The 15,018-nt window shown below is 42.1% G+C and overlaps 1 protein-coding gene across 3 annotated transcripts in view; it reads right to left on the bottom strand.

Annotated features, from left to right (window-relative positions):
• Positions 1 to 707: 707 nt before the first annotated feature.
• SHISA6 (shisa family member 6) overlaps positions 708 to 15,018 on the bottom strand; it is a 354,817-nt gene continuing 340,506 nt past the window's right edge. For 2 of the 3 annotated variants that reach the window (XM_060764465.2, XM_060764467.2), the window contains 2 exons: positions 10,618 to 10,770; positions 708 to 8,174 (listed from right to left, as the gene is read on the bottom strand). In XM_060764465.2, coding sequence (XP_060620448.1) covers positions 7,621 to 8,174; positions 10,618 to 10,770 — 707 coding nt within the window. In that variant the 3' untranslated portion in view covers positions 708 to 7,620. The remainder of the gene's footprint in view (positions 8,175 to 10,617; positions 10,771 to 15,018) is intronic. The other variant, XM_060764466.2, reaches the window with a different exon arrangement.

The raw sequence follows: 15,018 nt of genomic DNA, 5'->3' as shown, positions 1-15,018 counted from the left end.
AACTCAGAGTGTTCAGTTCTCCTTGTCATGCAGATACAAAGATGGGATGGACTGTCATGTGAAATTTATCAGTGAACCCCTGCCACAGAGCAAAAGGCAGCAACCTTAACCAATATTTGTCCCTCAGGGAAAAAAAGATAAAGGAAGGGGAATTGCTTTCAGTAAATTATGTTCTCATTCCAATGCAAAATGAAAATTGAGTTTTCATTGATTTCATGAACAGCACAACACTGAATTGCATGATCTCTCTGTATTTGTCTTGCTATATGCTTAGTGGAAAGCTATACTTTTGTTGTGCTGTTTCCTTTCCCTCCTTTTTCAGTTGAGAAAGTAGTATCCCAAGTTGTAGGTGCTTTATTACAATTGTTAACATGTAAAATAAGAATGCTATGGAATCTGAAGCAATAGATCATTAGTCAAATATCTTAAGACTATAAATTCCATCATCCCCATCCAGTAAAACTATTGACCATGTTAGGCGAAAATGATGTGTGAGGTAGTAAAGTACTTCTGGAGGGTGCCAGGTTGGGAAGCTCAAATAGGTCACACTTCTAACACACATGCAAATGCATACAGAAACACATTATTACATTACAATAGTACATTATAATTTCTCAAAGCCTGCTTTAAAATGTTTACAAAGTAGCCATGAAAGATGTTTTCCAGTGTTCCTCCAAGTGCATCAAAAAGACTCAGGTGGGCCTTTTTCTGTTGAAATTGCTTTATTTCTGAATCCATAAATATTTGTTACTGACAAAAGTGGAAAAAATCCTTAAGACTCTATTTTTGTTTGTTTGTACTAAACTGGTAATAGTTTTGTTTACAGTACCTACAGAATGTGCTTTTACAGGTAAGTTATAACAACAAGGATAATACAGAGAAAAACAGTCAAATACTGCTGCCTTGAAGCTGAATGCGCAACCAAGAGTCAGTGCAAAGATACAGATACGAATGTACTTCCTCATCAGAACTACTGGAGAATAAACACGAATTCCATAAACTGGGCTAAAGCACAACGGGGGTCGGACTTTCAGCCTCCCCCTCAGGAAACAGTATCCCCCGATGAAGCGGATTACGATACAACTTGGCTTCCTCAGAGGAGAGTGACTCTTGTGAGAGAGCCCCTCTCTCAGCCGCTGGGATGGAGGCTCGGAGAAGCAGCCGCAAAGCATGTGGTCAGAGCAACAATAAGGCGCAGCTCTGCACCGAAGGGTGAGAACTTCCACAAATCATGAAAGGTCACAAAAGAGACACCAAATGCCATTTTTTTTGTTTGCTAACTAATGAGATAATGGATCGCTGATCCCTCCCCACCCCTAGATTTACATAAATATTATAAGAACAGAATATATCTGTCCTCCTCATTCTCACAGATCTTCAGCAGATAAAATACAACAAATACCATTTCCTTCTTTAAATTCAGAAATAAACCAAATCATCTTGTTTATTAGAAGCCAATATGCCACATGCGCGTCATCACGTTTCCCCTCCGAAACCAGCCCAATTCAAAATTATTGCTACAACTTTGCTGGAAAGTATTCAGTACAAAGTTTTGTTCCAAACTCCTATGAAATTCCCCCCTCCCTTCTTATATTTGTCAATATTCTTCAGATGATGTCATTCATAAGCATTCAAGAGTGTTCCTTATGAGAAAAAGACCTTTCATATAGTCACAGGGTGAGAGGATTGGGTGGTGCACCAAGCAGGATGGCACTGAATCAAACTCTTTAGCTCTTTACTTCAGGGCTGCTCTCATGCCATTGGGTGGCTAGCGTGAATTTCATCCTTCACCCATCTTAGAAAGGCAAAGTTGAGAACTTTTGCCTGTCAGAAATGGGACCAATATCAGAAGGTTTACCATTCAAAAGCTGTTGTTCTTTGCTTTCAGCTTACTTTGGCCTCTGATTAACATTTGGTCATGGAAAAGCAGACATGAAGGAAGCCCCCAATATCTTTACCCAAACAATGCTGCAAAGAGGTCCAAGACCTTATTTCTCCACTCTGATCTCCTGGGGTAAATTCCTATTCCATACTTTACACCAAATCCACCCAAGAGGATTTGGTTTTTCTACCCAGTAGCTGTATTTTTGCAGAAGTTGAACACTCTGCAGTGACAATTAGATATAGAGGGGTTCATGAACCTTTCTTTGGGTTACCTGGAATCATTGATAAACAGGAGGAGGCATAGAAAGATAATAACTTTGACACTTTCTTGCCTCTCCCTTCCTTAGGGAATCTATGCAATTGTGTCTGTCTGTGTTGGTGAGGCCCTGTTCCGTGTAACACAGAAAGCTACTGCTTTGAGGAACTCACATTTCCTATAGACGGGGATGATATGCAAAGGTCATTCAAATAGTTCTTTGCTCCTAAATCTGCTTTATGCTCATTTATTCTGAGGGACTAAAAACTGTTTGAGATTCAAGTTTGAACTTTTCTCTCCTTCCTTTCAGTTTTCAGTCTGAGATTTTTTTTAAAATCCCAGCAGGATTTGGATGGCTGGATTGGGTCACACTGCCTTGAACCTGGCAGGACAGGGAGATGGTGGCTCCCCAACTGTTATTGGACTAGGGTTGAAAATCATTCCTGATGACTGGCAGGGTGGGTGAGATAATGCAAACTGGAGCTCAACATCTTTCAGACCACAGATTCCCATTTCCATTGAAAGATATACTATAAACATACAAACTGCAGCTACATTTTCAAGGTTTGTCAACATGCTGTCTTCCTGTTGGATAGTCCCAGTTAGAGTGGATCCATTTGATCAACTGTTGAAAGGCGAGTCATCATGTTGCTAAATCCCACTGAGTACACAGTTCTACTCTGGTTAAGATTGATAACAGGATTTAGGCCACTGTGTATTTTATGCACACCTGCAGTAGTTAATACACTATAAACAGCCCTCATAAATTCTGCTTGAATGGCATTCTTTAAAAAAAGAACCAGCCCAGAGTAGTAGTTTAACTGTTGGATTAGGGCTCTGGTCAGCCATGGAAACCCACTGGGTGGCCTCTAGCAAGTCACGTTCTCTCAGCCCCAGAGGAAGGCATAGGCGGATCTGCCTTTGAACAAATCTTGAAAAGAAAACCCCATGATGGAGTTACCATAAGTCAGAAATTACTTGAAGGCATGCAAAATCAACTTACAAGAAAAGTGGCTGGGTGATTATCCCCCTTCCAAATCCCTTCAAATGTAAAATATGAGTGCAGCAAGTACGTATTTCATACAGAGACACTTCTCCTCAGCCTGGCAGCTGGAATTGGCTATAGTTCCCTGTCAAATGCACATTTCTCATCAAACTTGGAAAAAGCAACTCAAAAAGACTGAGTAATCACTCTGTAGAAGAGCTGTGCATGCAGCCAGAGATGGCTTTGAAGTTTTCACCACAGCCACTTATGAGCAATCTCATTTTTCATTAAAAATTGTTTTGCCTGTTCAGCCAGAAAGGTAACTATAATCATAGGGGAAGGGGAATTGTGACTCTTCATATGTTGATGGACTCTGATTCCCATTAACCACGAACAGATGGATATGGAGAGCTGCCATCTCATAGCATCAGAAGAAGGGTCAGAGCTTCCCACTCCTTTCCTTTCTTAGACCTGAACAATCCCACTCGCCTCAGATGCTTGTTCCTTCTCACCACTGAAACCATGTACTGTTGAAGCATCCCACCTACTTGAATGTTGGCAACCTCCTGATTAAAAATGAAATCTGCCCATCTAATAAGTCACTGAGATATCCTGGTTCCCCTGATCAGAAAGTGGGCACACATTTCTGCTGATCTCGTCAATGAAAGTTGAAGAAATGGCTCTGTGCTCAGCAGCTGACTGTCAGAACAATATTTTTGAAAACCTGTTGGCTGTGGGCGTGGTGCAGTCCAATGAGAAGATATGTACATGGATTGTCTCATCTGGACATCTCTCATTAAGCTAAATGCGTTGTGATCCCAACTCTTAGGCCAGAGTCCAGTTGCCCTGCAACTGCATCAGATGGGAGCTTGAGAATCACCAGATATGAAAAGATGACATCAGCCCCGAGATCTGAGGGTGTTCTCCTGGACTCTCAGTGCTGCTAAAATTGTCTGACTATGAGGACGTAGCCAAATGGTTTTCTGATCCTGGCTGCTTTCTGTGAGGCATGGAACAGCAATTCAAAGGGACTTCAGAGGCTTTACAGTAAGTAGAGAGAAGGTATATGGCTTAGCGTAGTACAGGTCCACACGTGGATATTTATGCTAAGTAAGGGGATATTGGATTGAGGCCACCATCTATTGCAAACTCTCCCCTCCACCTTTGGCACACATATAGCATAGTCATTCTCTGCAAAACTTCCTGGCTTGAGAAGTTAATTTGGCCTTCAAATTCCTGCCTTTTGCAACATCTTTTAAACTACTTTTCTGTTTAGCAAGTCATTAAATTTGGCTAGTTGATTATTCTGCTCACCTTTGTCTATTCTTGACTGCATTGTTTTTTGATAATATGGTATTGCTTAAATTATTTTGGACCATTTAGTTTGTGTGTGCATGTGTACATGCATACATGTATAAGTAATCAGAGCTGCCTTGGTGATTGTATACCTGGATTCTTCTTATAAATAAACAGGAGCAGGAAATCACCCACTCTTATTTAGCTATCCGTCAATTATTTGGTGTGATTAGCAGTTGAAGAACATTTTGTATATCTACACTGCTCATTAAGAGTGGAACATGTATGGGAAGATCATTAGTTCCAACAGGCAGATGGATCTGAATGATATGAGGAGACTATCCATCCAGATGGAACTGAATTTCAGCTTTGGACTCCAGCTGAGGCACCCAGCTTTAGAGCACAGTCTAGAGAAAAGTCAACACTAATGAGACACTTCGGCTCCCTTCAGCTGCCCACTTGCAGTAACTATCTAAATTCTGACCATTGCACCAAATCCCAGGTAAATGTGACATTATCACATTTAGAATAACACAGGAGCTCTAGCACATTATCATTCATCTTCAGGGGGTTTGTACAGAAGGCTGTGCTGGTGATCCATGTGGGATGTTTTATCTGGTGAGGGACTAAGGCCTACTTTGTATGTCATGCAAACAGCATGGCTGCCATCAAATGCTACCTCTACAGGGGTAGAGGACATGCATTTTCCATAACATGACTGCCACTGAGTGGCTCCTCAGCCCCACAGAGCAGCCATTTCAGGCAGCAGCCACAGTGCTTATGTCATCTAAAAAGAAGGCCCAATTGACAGGAAGGAAGAGAAAAAACCAGCTGCTTTGCTGATTACTGTGTTGATACAGAAAAGCAGGAGATGGTCAGGAAACGGTCCATAAAGAATGGGTGGGCATTTGCACATTTCTTTCTGGAATGAAGAAGCTCAGCTAATTTTATTGTGTAACCTCAAAAGTAAACACCATATCTTCTCACAGCACTTCCTTATGTGCCCCTCTGCTGCCACAAGTCCTACTTTGTCCACATGCAATGGTCCCCATTATAGATAGCTTCAGTGGGTCAAGGGCCCGGCACCCTTGTCTCTGGCATCTCAGTTGCCAACACTTTCTCAGTTTATATAATGGAAAGTCAAAGATGTAAAAGTGAGATTTCGTATTCCAAGACTCTTATGGTTTGAATAGGTACCAGGACTATACCACTCTTGTAGGCTATCAACCCTTTCTGTGGTCCATATTGTGGGGACCAAGATAGCAACACTGAAGACTGGAAATGGGACAAGTTACAGTGTGCTCAGAGAAAATGCTTCTTCTGCAGCCTGCTGTGGCCTTGCTTTCTTAAGCGTGTTACAGTTAGCAAGAACATCAACTACTTGAAGCTCTCGTCTGTTGCTTGAGAACAGGAGGTGAGCAACAGCAGGGTATTACATGGCCACTGCTGTCCTTTCCTTCCTGGCCCAGTTTCTGTTAAACAAAGTACAGTTTTGTTATGGCTCCAACCTGTAGTCTACAAACGGAAGAACCTGGGGAAAACAACCCAAAATAACCCCATGGCTACTTTTTCCTGGTGCTATAAACAAAATCATTTTTAAAAAGGGACATGAAATAGCTTTTTATACAAGTTTAACTCTGAAAAATGTAATGAAAAAATAAGTTCCAAGTTCAAAGCCACTGTTTGATGAAATGGGATTTCATGTATTGCCCGGGAAAGGCCTTGAATGTCAGGAATGTTCGATCAATTTCTAGGTTTAGACTGTTACACTCAGTGGGATCCTGCTCAATGCAAGCATGCCAGAAGAGCCACATGCACTTGCAACATGGAAATGCAAGTACTTATTAAAGTGAGCCAACTTTTCACAGAATCATACAGCCTTAGCCATCTAATTCATTTAGCTTTTGGACCATAGGCCCAGGCCACGCAAGAAAATAAGGTGTTTCAATCTATGATAATTACAATTTGCATCTGTTCCACCTATACAAAATCCAACAAATATTGGACCTACAAACATTTTCTCTTAAAGACATTACAGACACTTAGTGTCTAATTATTACTGTACAGTGGCTGTACAATGTGCCCAATTAGTATGTGAACTTCTGCACAAGCATTTCATTTCCTGGAGGGGATTAGCAGGCAGACTGGCAGTCACAGATATTCTCGGTCTGGATAGATGAGGGAAGGCAAAGCTTTCAGAAGCCTCTCATTCTGGGAGTCTCTTGTGATTAGTTGGAGAGGAGCTGTAGGTTTACAGGAAACCAAGGTTAGACTAAGCCAGGAACAACTGCCTGGGATGGCAACTGGACTACTGCTGACTCATACCTCTTGTGGTGGATTATTGTGTCTATTTCAGGTGCGACAACATCCCAGATGGTCAAACGGTATATGCTGCTATCTTGTATAGAAATGAGTGAAAAACTGGAGAGGAATTATTTTGCCCTGTTTCCTTTTTAAAAATCTATTTACATATTGGGAAATTTATATATATGAGGATACATGGAAAAAAGAGGTGTGGACTGGCAAATACTAATAAGCAAAATTGTGCTTATAAACAAATCCATCTCCTTCCACCACCCAGATAGCTGGCTAGTTATAGGCACTGGATTAATTTTGTTTTATAGTTTCATATAAAACAAGGTGGTTTCCCAGCTGTGGCAATCATTGCCCCTCAGTCTGTTAGCTCCTTCATCATATTTATCATTGGCATTTCTCCAAGGGCCAGGCAGATCCATGCTGAGGTGGAAATAGGTTGCCACCTTCTAACCTACAGGTGGGACTGTAGTTGGCCCACAACATGCCTACCAACCTTGCCATGTAATGCTAATGTGGTATTAGACCCCTTTTCTTGGTTTATTATGATGGGCATTAAAGTGCTAGCTTGGCAAACTAGCTAGAATATAGGTGCAGACAAGCCCTTGAAATGAGCCATAATCCAGTATGGCTTTCTTTGACAGAAACTGAGCAGGATAGGAAACCTTACCTGTACCACTTATCCCTATTCTGTTTTTCCTCCCTATGTCAATAACAAGTAGATGAATTTTCAAAACGACACAGACAGGACTGTCGGAAGAGTCTTGTCTTTTCAGACATGGGATTAGAGGTTATCTTGGCCATAAGGCCACTGCAGTGTAGGGCACTGAAGCCACCCCAGTCCAGAGATATATGGAATATTATCTACAATGCACAGTGTCTCTGATCAAACAGTCACCTCTGTCTTGCTGGCTGTGCGGTAATGGGAATGGTGTCCTGGGATATAGTGTAGCTGCTCCACTGTGTTGTGCCGCCTGGAGGCAAATGCCTGGCGCTTGGCGGATGTTTGGTTCATACTCAAGGTGTTGTATATGTTATTTGAGGCACTGGGATGGGAGTGCATCTTAGTCATCCGGTAGCGATCCAAGACAGGTGTTGAAACAAAGACATCCGAGTGAGACAAAGCCCGTGACATGGACTGTTCCCCAAAGCCAGAGTGTTCCGGAGAGAGGAGAGGGTCTTGGGAGTGCAGGCGTTCAGTGGACAACAGCTGCTCATCTGATAGGATCCGCTCATAAGACATGCTGAACTCCTCTGGCATGATCCTCTCCGGGGACAGAACTCGGTCCTGGGACATGGCCCGCATCACCCGGCGTGGCCGCTCCCTTTGGAAGGTCTGTTTCTGGGATAGTTGGATGACATTGAGAGGGAGGGTTCCTCTTGCTGCTAAGTCAGGGAGATGCCTCTTTCTTGAGTAATATTCCTCAGCTTCTTTGTCAGCTACAAGGGGGCAAGGGAAGAGAGAAGACAATCATGAAGGATGTGAAGAACAGTGGACAAGGGTGACAAGCAGAACTCAAGAACAGTCTGCTGCAATGTGCAAGTTTCTGGCTGAGGCATTAAGTGACAGGTTTGCTATCAATGGCAACATCTAAGACTTTTTCGCCTTGTGGAAAATTGGTATGTTATGAACATGGAAACTGTACCTGGGATATATGAGTGGCATAACCTGTGTTGCTTCTTGATTACTTATGTTGCTGTCCTTTCTCAAACATTGCACAAGAAGGCATTTAGTTTCTCCTTGAGCAATGCTTTTCTCTGACTTTTTGGCTGCAGGGGTACATCTCTGTGCTATTTGGGTGCTGTCATATGGCTAGAGGAAAAGGAGTCACCTTTGCACTCCTGGGCCTTCAAAGTGAAACAGGATTACAAGTTGTCCAGCCATTCAACATACAGTGGGGACAGGCATCTTCTAGGGAGCTGTTTTATGTTCATACTTGATTAAAGAGCTGCAATACATGATCATCGTTTGAATGGGTCATATGTTTACCTCTACTTCAGTTAAATTAGCACTTGGTGACTGAGGCCTCCTGAGATTGTCATGTTGAGGTTATATGGCACTAATGGAATAGAAATAGCACCATCCTACTGTTGATTTTAGAAAATAACTTCCTAATCAGGGAAAATTTGTTAGTCTCTACCTTCCCCTGTAGTACTTCTTTCCTTACTATTTTGATGGAGAAAAAAATACATTTCCTGGATTGAAATTCCAAAAGTATTGAGATTGATACAAAAGTGCAGAGTTTAATTTTTCTTGTCTCAGCTCTAATTCATAATACTCTCCTTTATGCCATGATTGGATGAGGAGTGGTTCTCCAGATATTTCTGGGATGTAAAATTCTTATAAACCTCACCCAGCACATCCAATGGCAAGGGATGGTTGGAGCTGCAGTCCAGCAACATTTGAAAGTCCTTTAGCTCCACATTACCAAGGTTGTAATTGCAGGGAAGCAACCTAGCAAACACAGAAACTATGGAAAGTGGTGCAGTTCCTTTTTTGGAGGAGGTGGGCAATGTAGAAGTAGACATAGTAATTTTCTAAGGGTCCAGGTGGCTAAGAAAACCCTATGCAATATGTGAAGAATGGGATGGGCGTGGGGGAAAACGTGCAATAATTGATAAAAAATGAAGCCTTAGTACTAAGCAAACTAACAAATACCTGATGGCACACAGACAGCGTTATATCTTGTGAGGAAATCAAAGTAGCAATCAATAACAGACTGAGTTTCCGGTATTCTGTGAAGTATATTGGATTTAATCAGTTACACCTGTGATAAGAAGAACCCTTGAAAAAGGTGCCTCCTTGTGTTGCCTGGACATCAGTTGTCTCCTTACCTTCTCTTTCGCCCACTCCTCCCTGAAGTTGCTAGGAAAGTTCTCCATGACTTCTCTCGGGCCATGCTGTCCTAACTCACAACACAGGGCAAGCAAACATGCCTAAGTGCCTGGGTGATATGGAGACTCTTCTCAGGCTGTGCACTGAAGCACTTTCTGCTGCTGGAACCTGGGGCAGTCTCCCTGTGTTGCAAAGGCAACTGGGCAGCCTTCTCTGTCTTCCTCATGAGGTGCTGGCAGCACTGTGCCAGAAGACAGCGTGAGTCACTTGACTTCACTGACAATGCAATAACTCTCTGTGCTATTCCAGTCAATGTACTGAAATCCTATCTCTGCTATGGTTATGAAATCTGGCAAGCAGAAACAGAAGATGTAAAGTAAAGGTGCATCACGGTGGGCTTGGGAGTGGAGGGCTTCACACTTCATTGCCTGCTCACAAACAACAAAAATGTGTCTTGATGTATCATCTAAGTCCAAGAGTGTTCATTAAGTAGTGAAATGAGTCTGCCATGGCATTTCATCTGCCATTTTAAATGATCCATGGGTCCCCAACTACACAGAAAGACCAATAGTAATATTCCTTTGTCTGGCAGAGAGCATCGCCAGTAGCCAAATGTGACAGTTTTCAACACTAGGTGAAAATTGAGCCAAAAAATTCCAGACATCTTAGGAAAGAGGGATGGTGTAATGTGGGCCTGTTTGCTAAATATAAAGATGTTTAGAAAAGAGAGAAGACTTGTGTACATGGTCCTGAACCAACTGTGATGAATTGAGCTTAGAAAAGGTTCTTTACTGGACCATAATTCCCATAGTTCTTTAGCACACAGATGTTCCCAGCTGGTGGATTCTGGGCAGCAGAGCCAAAAAAGGAACGCTCCCAAGTTCTAATATTACTTCTATCGGAGGCCTAACTCCGCAGGGAAGAAATAGTGAAAATGGAATATTTAGCAAAGACAACACAAGAGGATTTTTTTTATTGTCCCCGAGATCCGCATCCCAATCATGCACACCAATAAGCACCAAGATAATGAAATTAGCAGACACCTACTTAATCTCTTCAGGGAAGAATATTTACTTGGGTTAGTCTTGACCGCAGACTCATAGGATGGTGGAAGGTGAGAGAGGTTCTGGAAGGACCTGGAGAAAGAGAGATCATAGGGCTCGGTGGCAGAGGTGAGGATACTGTTCATCCGGGGCTTTTCTGCAACAAGAGGGAGAAAGAAGACTTCTATCGAAACAAAGCCATAGGAACAAAGGAAAGGCACCTGGCACACAATGGTTTTGTTGTGTCCATGTCTGCCCAATTTTGTAAGATGAACAAATTCAAGCTGCAACCATGAAACCCAAGGCTTTGTTTCTTCCATGTCTGAGAGTGTTGATTCATTGCTTGCTCCTTTGTCAAACTGAGGCTAAGAAAAGTCAGCCCTTTCATGGAATAAAAGATATAAGTGAGCAGGGCACAGGATGTTCATTTTCCTTCTTCTGCCCTGGATCTCCTGTCTAGTGAATATGAACAAGCCTATTGGGTAGCACTATTCTTTCCTGTACCTTCTATTTACTATGTAATCTACACAACATGTCCAGTACCTTTGAATATGGACATAGGTTGGCACTCCTTCTGCTGACATTTTGTTTTGCATTTGATAAAATAAACAAACCAGTTTTCCTTCACTAACTGATGCTCTACTGGTGACATCATTACTGGTGAATTCTGTCTTATCTTGGACAAATGAACCAGATTTTAGACTTCAAACGAAAACCTGTATCACAGATGTTTTTAGCTCAGTGTCATTTTTGCAGCCCACATATAGTCAAAAATCCAGCTTGCAGTTCTGAAGACTTGCTTGAAGGTCATATTGAAGTCCCTGCTCTGGATATCTCTGGTCCAGGTGAGTGATTCCATAAACTTGGATATGCTGATCCCATTCTCATACCAAAAAAGAGGCTCAGTACTTCTCTCCTACTGCCTACACATCTTTTATTCCCTACTTCTGAAAATTGGGAAAAGCCATACCTGCCTCCCTTATTTAAATGCTTAGACAAATGGCCCTTCATTACTCATTTTTGAAAATTCATTATTAAAATATTATTGCTCTTAATTATGGTGATAATGACAATGATTATAACTAAAGAGAGCCCTCCGGTGCTTACACTAGAAATGTGGTATAATTTTCCATGAATGCACGCTGTAATTTGTCACCTCAGGATCAGAGTTATTTTTAAATTAGCATGGGTACATCTTGGTTTGGGCTCTTGGAGAGAAGAGTTGTCCCCAATTCGTCATTGAACACACAGATCCCAATGGCTTGCCATACACCTGTATTTAGAAGGAAGTGGCTTTGCTATCAAAGAGACTGATTCTCAGGTAATTGTTTCTGTGTGTGCACTTCTTTATTAAACTTCTAAACTACCTGCTCTTCAAAATTCTTTGGGCAGTGTGCAATTTATTACAATATAGAACAAAGTGCGATGTAGTGGTTTGGCTATTGGACTATATCTCTGAAGACCAGGGTTTGATTCCCAATTTGGCCATGGAAACACTTTAAGGTAACTTTGAATGAGTTACACATTTTCAGGTTCAGAAAATACCATAATCAATTCACTCCGGTGTTCATAATTTGGAGACAATTTGAAGGCTTACAACAACAGTAACAGCAAATCAACAGGATAGAAATCCATGATAAAATCAGCAATGGGGACTAGATCAACACATATAAACCATTATAGAAAACTAAATTGAAATCAGCAGCAGAGTAAAAGTGCACAAGTATAGAAAGTATGTTTGTGCATGCACACCCACACGTTTCTTGAAATTCTTGGGTAAAAAGGCCCTCTTGCACACTGATAATATACAGGATACATCCAAAACCACTGAAGTGTACTGGATAGAGTCTTCACTACTGGCACAAGTTACAGTTAGGAACTTGTATATCTCCACTCTGTTGAGAAAACTCTTTTGAAACAACCATGCTGATGCCTCAGAGGGTAACAGAGAAAATTGGAAGTTCTCTAGACCTAGCCCAGGAATTCCTGCTATTCATTCTCTATGCTCAGATTTTAATACAAAAGAAGATGGCCAGTACAGAGCAATCTTTTGAGAGGCCACAGCACCATGACAGGGCACACAATTTGAATACAGAAATCCTAACTACCTCAAGTTAAAGAAATCCCAGTCAATCCTCAGACTCTGGAGAACACTATTATTAGGCACATTCTCCTGAGCTGGTGAAAGACTATAATTGCTCATTGAAAGCATATGCAGTTAGCATGGGGATTCAAATCTGAGACTCTGGTAGATTCAACACAGACAGGTATTCTTACTTAATACATCGGAGAGAATTCAAGCAGAGCTGTAGTGGAAAAAAACATATTCCTGCAGCCCTTCAGCAGAGCAAGATTTAAGCATTTGTGAAACAGATGCAAAAGGTTCTGATCCTGAGGTAGGATGAGAGGGAGAGAAAGGACATGACATGACAAACAGATGGATAGGCGGACAGACAGGACAAGGACACCCAGGAGGTTTTATAGGCTTGAGTAGTGATTTCAGCCTAGTTCATCAGAGTTCTTGCTCTTGAATCACATTGACTGCCTCTTTGTCATCCAGAGTCAGGCCACTTTTGACACAACATTCAGGGTGGAAGGCAGAAACTGGGAGGAAGAGAAGCCCCACAGGCCCTGCTGAGCCAGCTGATCTCAGCAGGCTGCAGAGTTTGTTTGGTATTGAAATCACATCCCATTGCTGCAAATCAGATCAAATGCCTGAAGCTGGAGTTTAAAATGGTCTTTCATCCACCCAAGCCAGAGAAGAAAAGCCTGTCAAATTATAACATTTCAATCACACCCAGGTGCTCAGTTATTAAAATAGGCAGAGATAAGAACATTAAAATAGTAGTGGCAACTGCTGTGAGCAAATCTTCAGCTGATGGGGAAACAAAAAGGATACGAGGGTGACTTTAGGTATGCGTCTATTGTAGAGGAACTAAATGCGTCCTTTACAGAGGGCCATCCTTCATTTCTTGGACACTGTGTCCTGTAAACCCAGGTGTCTCTTTTTCATTATCTCCATTTGGGCAAGAGTATGTCAGCAGTCTCTTGGTTTTTATTTTTAAATAGTAACATATGCTTCTTTTTTTTGAGCAACACTGTATTGTTGTTTGAACTAGACCTGGGAGTTGCCAGATCAAGGGATTTGCCAGTATTGCCTGGCTCTCTTCCATACTTGTCTAGAAGCAGATTGTAAGGTCCTAATGCTTACTGGCCAGAATTCATGTAGTGGCGCAGCTGGCTGAGTGTCAGCTGCATTAAGATCACTCTGACAAAAAGGTCATGAGTTCGAAGCCAGCCCGGGTTGGAGTGGGTTTTCAACCAATTGTGTAGCCTGTTGTCGACCTTTGCAACCTGAAAGACAGTTGCATCTGTCAAGTAGGAAAATTAGGTACCACCTTAAAGTGTGGGGAGGCTAAATTAACTGATTTATGAGGCCATAAAGAAGACTCCAGCAAAGCATTTCAGCTGGGAAGCATGCGGAGAATGCGTAAGTGCTTCATCAGCGTTGCAGATGGATGATGAAAGCGACAGCTCCCCTGGTGGCCAGAAAAAAAAGTTAAATAGCCTCTGTGTATGCCTGTATATGTTTGTATGTCAAAAATTGGCATTGAATGTTTGCCATATATGTGTACACTGTAATCCGCCCTTAGTCCCCTGCGGGGTGAGAAGGGCGGAATATAAAAGCTGTAAATAAATAAATAAAATAAATATACAAAAGTCACTATTTCACAAAAGACATAGTCCATTGATAGCAGATATCATGCTCACAGGTGCCTTGTCCTTGTCATTTGTGCATTATGGTTATGCATCCTATACTTTCCATTATAGAGGAGTACCCTACACTTTCCACTGTAGTTGTGCATTGGAGTGAGAATCTCATTGGAGAATTACAAATGCCTGAACACCACAGTTATGATGCTATGTAATGAGTCCCATCCCAATGCCCCTTAATCCCCACCCCCCTTACTGAGCAGCAGTCACTATGATCGATAGGAGCCTGCTCCCTGTTGAGCAGAAAGCAGCTAGCAAACATTTCCACCCCCCCCCCCCCATGTTCAATCTTCAGTGTGACAGGAGAAGGAGGACCCCTGCTGCCTGAGATGAGTCGCATGAGGGATGGGATCTGCCAGCTAGGTGCTTCTTGGATGACAAGGGAACAGACCCTGATCGACTGTAATGATTGCTGCCTAGGAAGCGAGGACTGGAGTCTTTTATGGTCTCTATATATCCCCTAAATTATTGACTGTGTTGACATCATGGAGCCAAAAAAACTTGAGTGCAGAACTCTACACCTTTGCCTCTGTGCAACAGGATTCAGGACCCTATACTTTAAATTTTGGTTGTGACTCCAATGCTTTTCATTCTGATTACACATCCTATACTTTGCATTGTGATTATGCAT

The sequence above is a fragment of the Anolis sagrei genome, chromosome 2, assembly GCF_037176765.1.
Source record: "Anolis sagrei isolate rAnoSag1 chromosome 2, rAnoSag1.mat, whole genome shotgun sequence".
In the NCBI taxonomy this organism is placed as follows: Eukaryota; Metazoa; Chordata; class Lepidosauria; order Squamata; family Dactyloidae; genus Anolis; species Anolis sagrei.
This window is presented reverse-complemented; position numbering and strand designations above follow the sequence as displayed.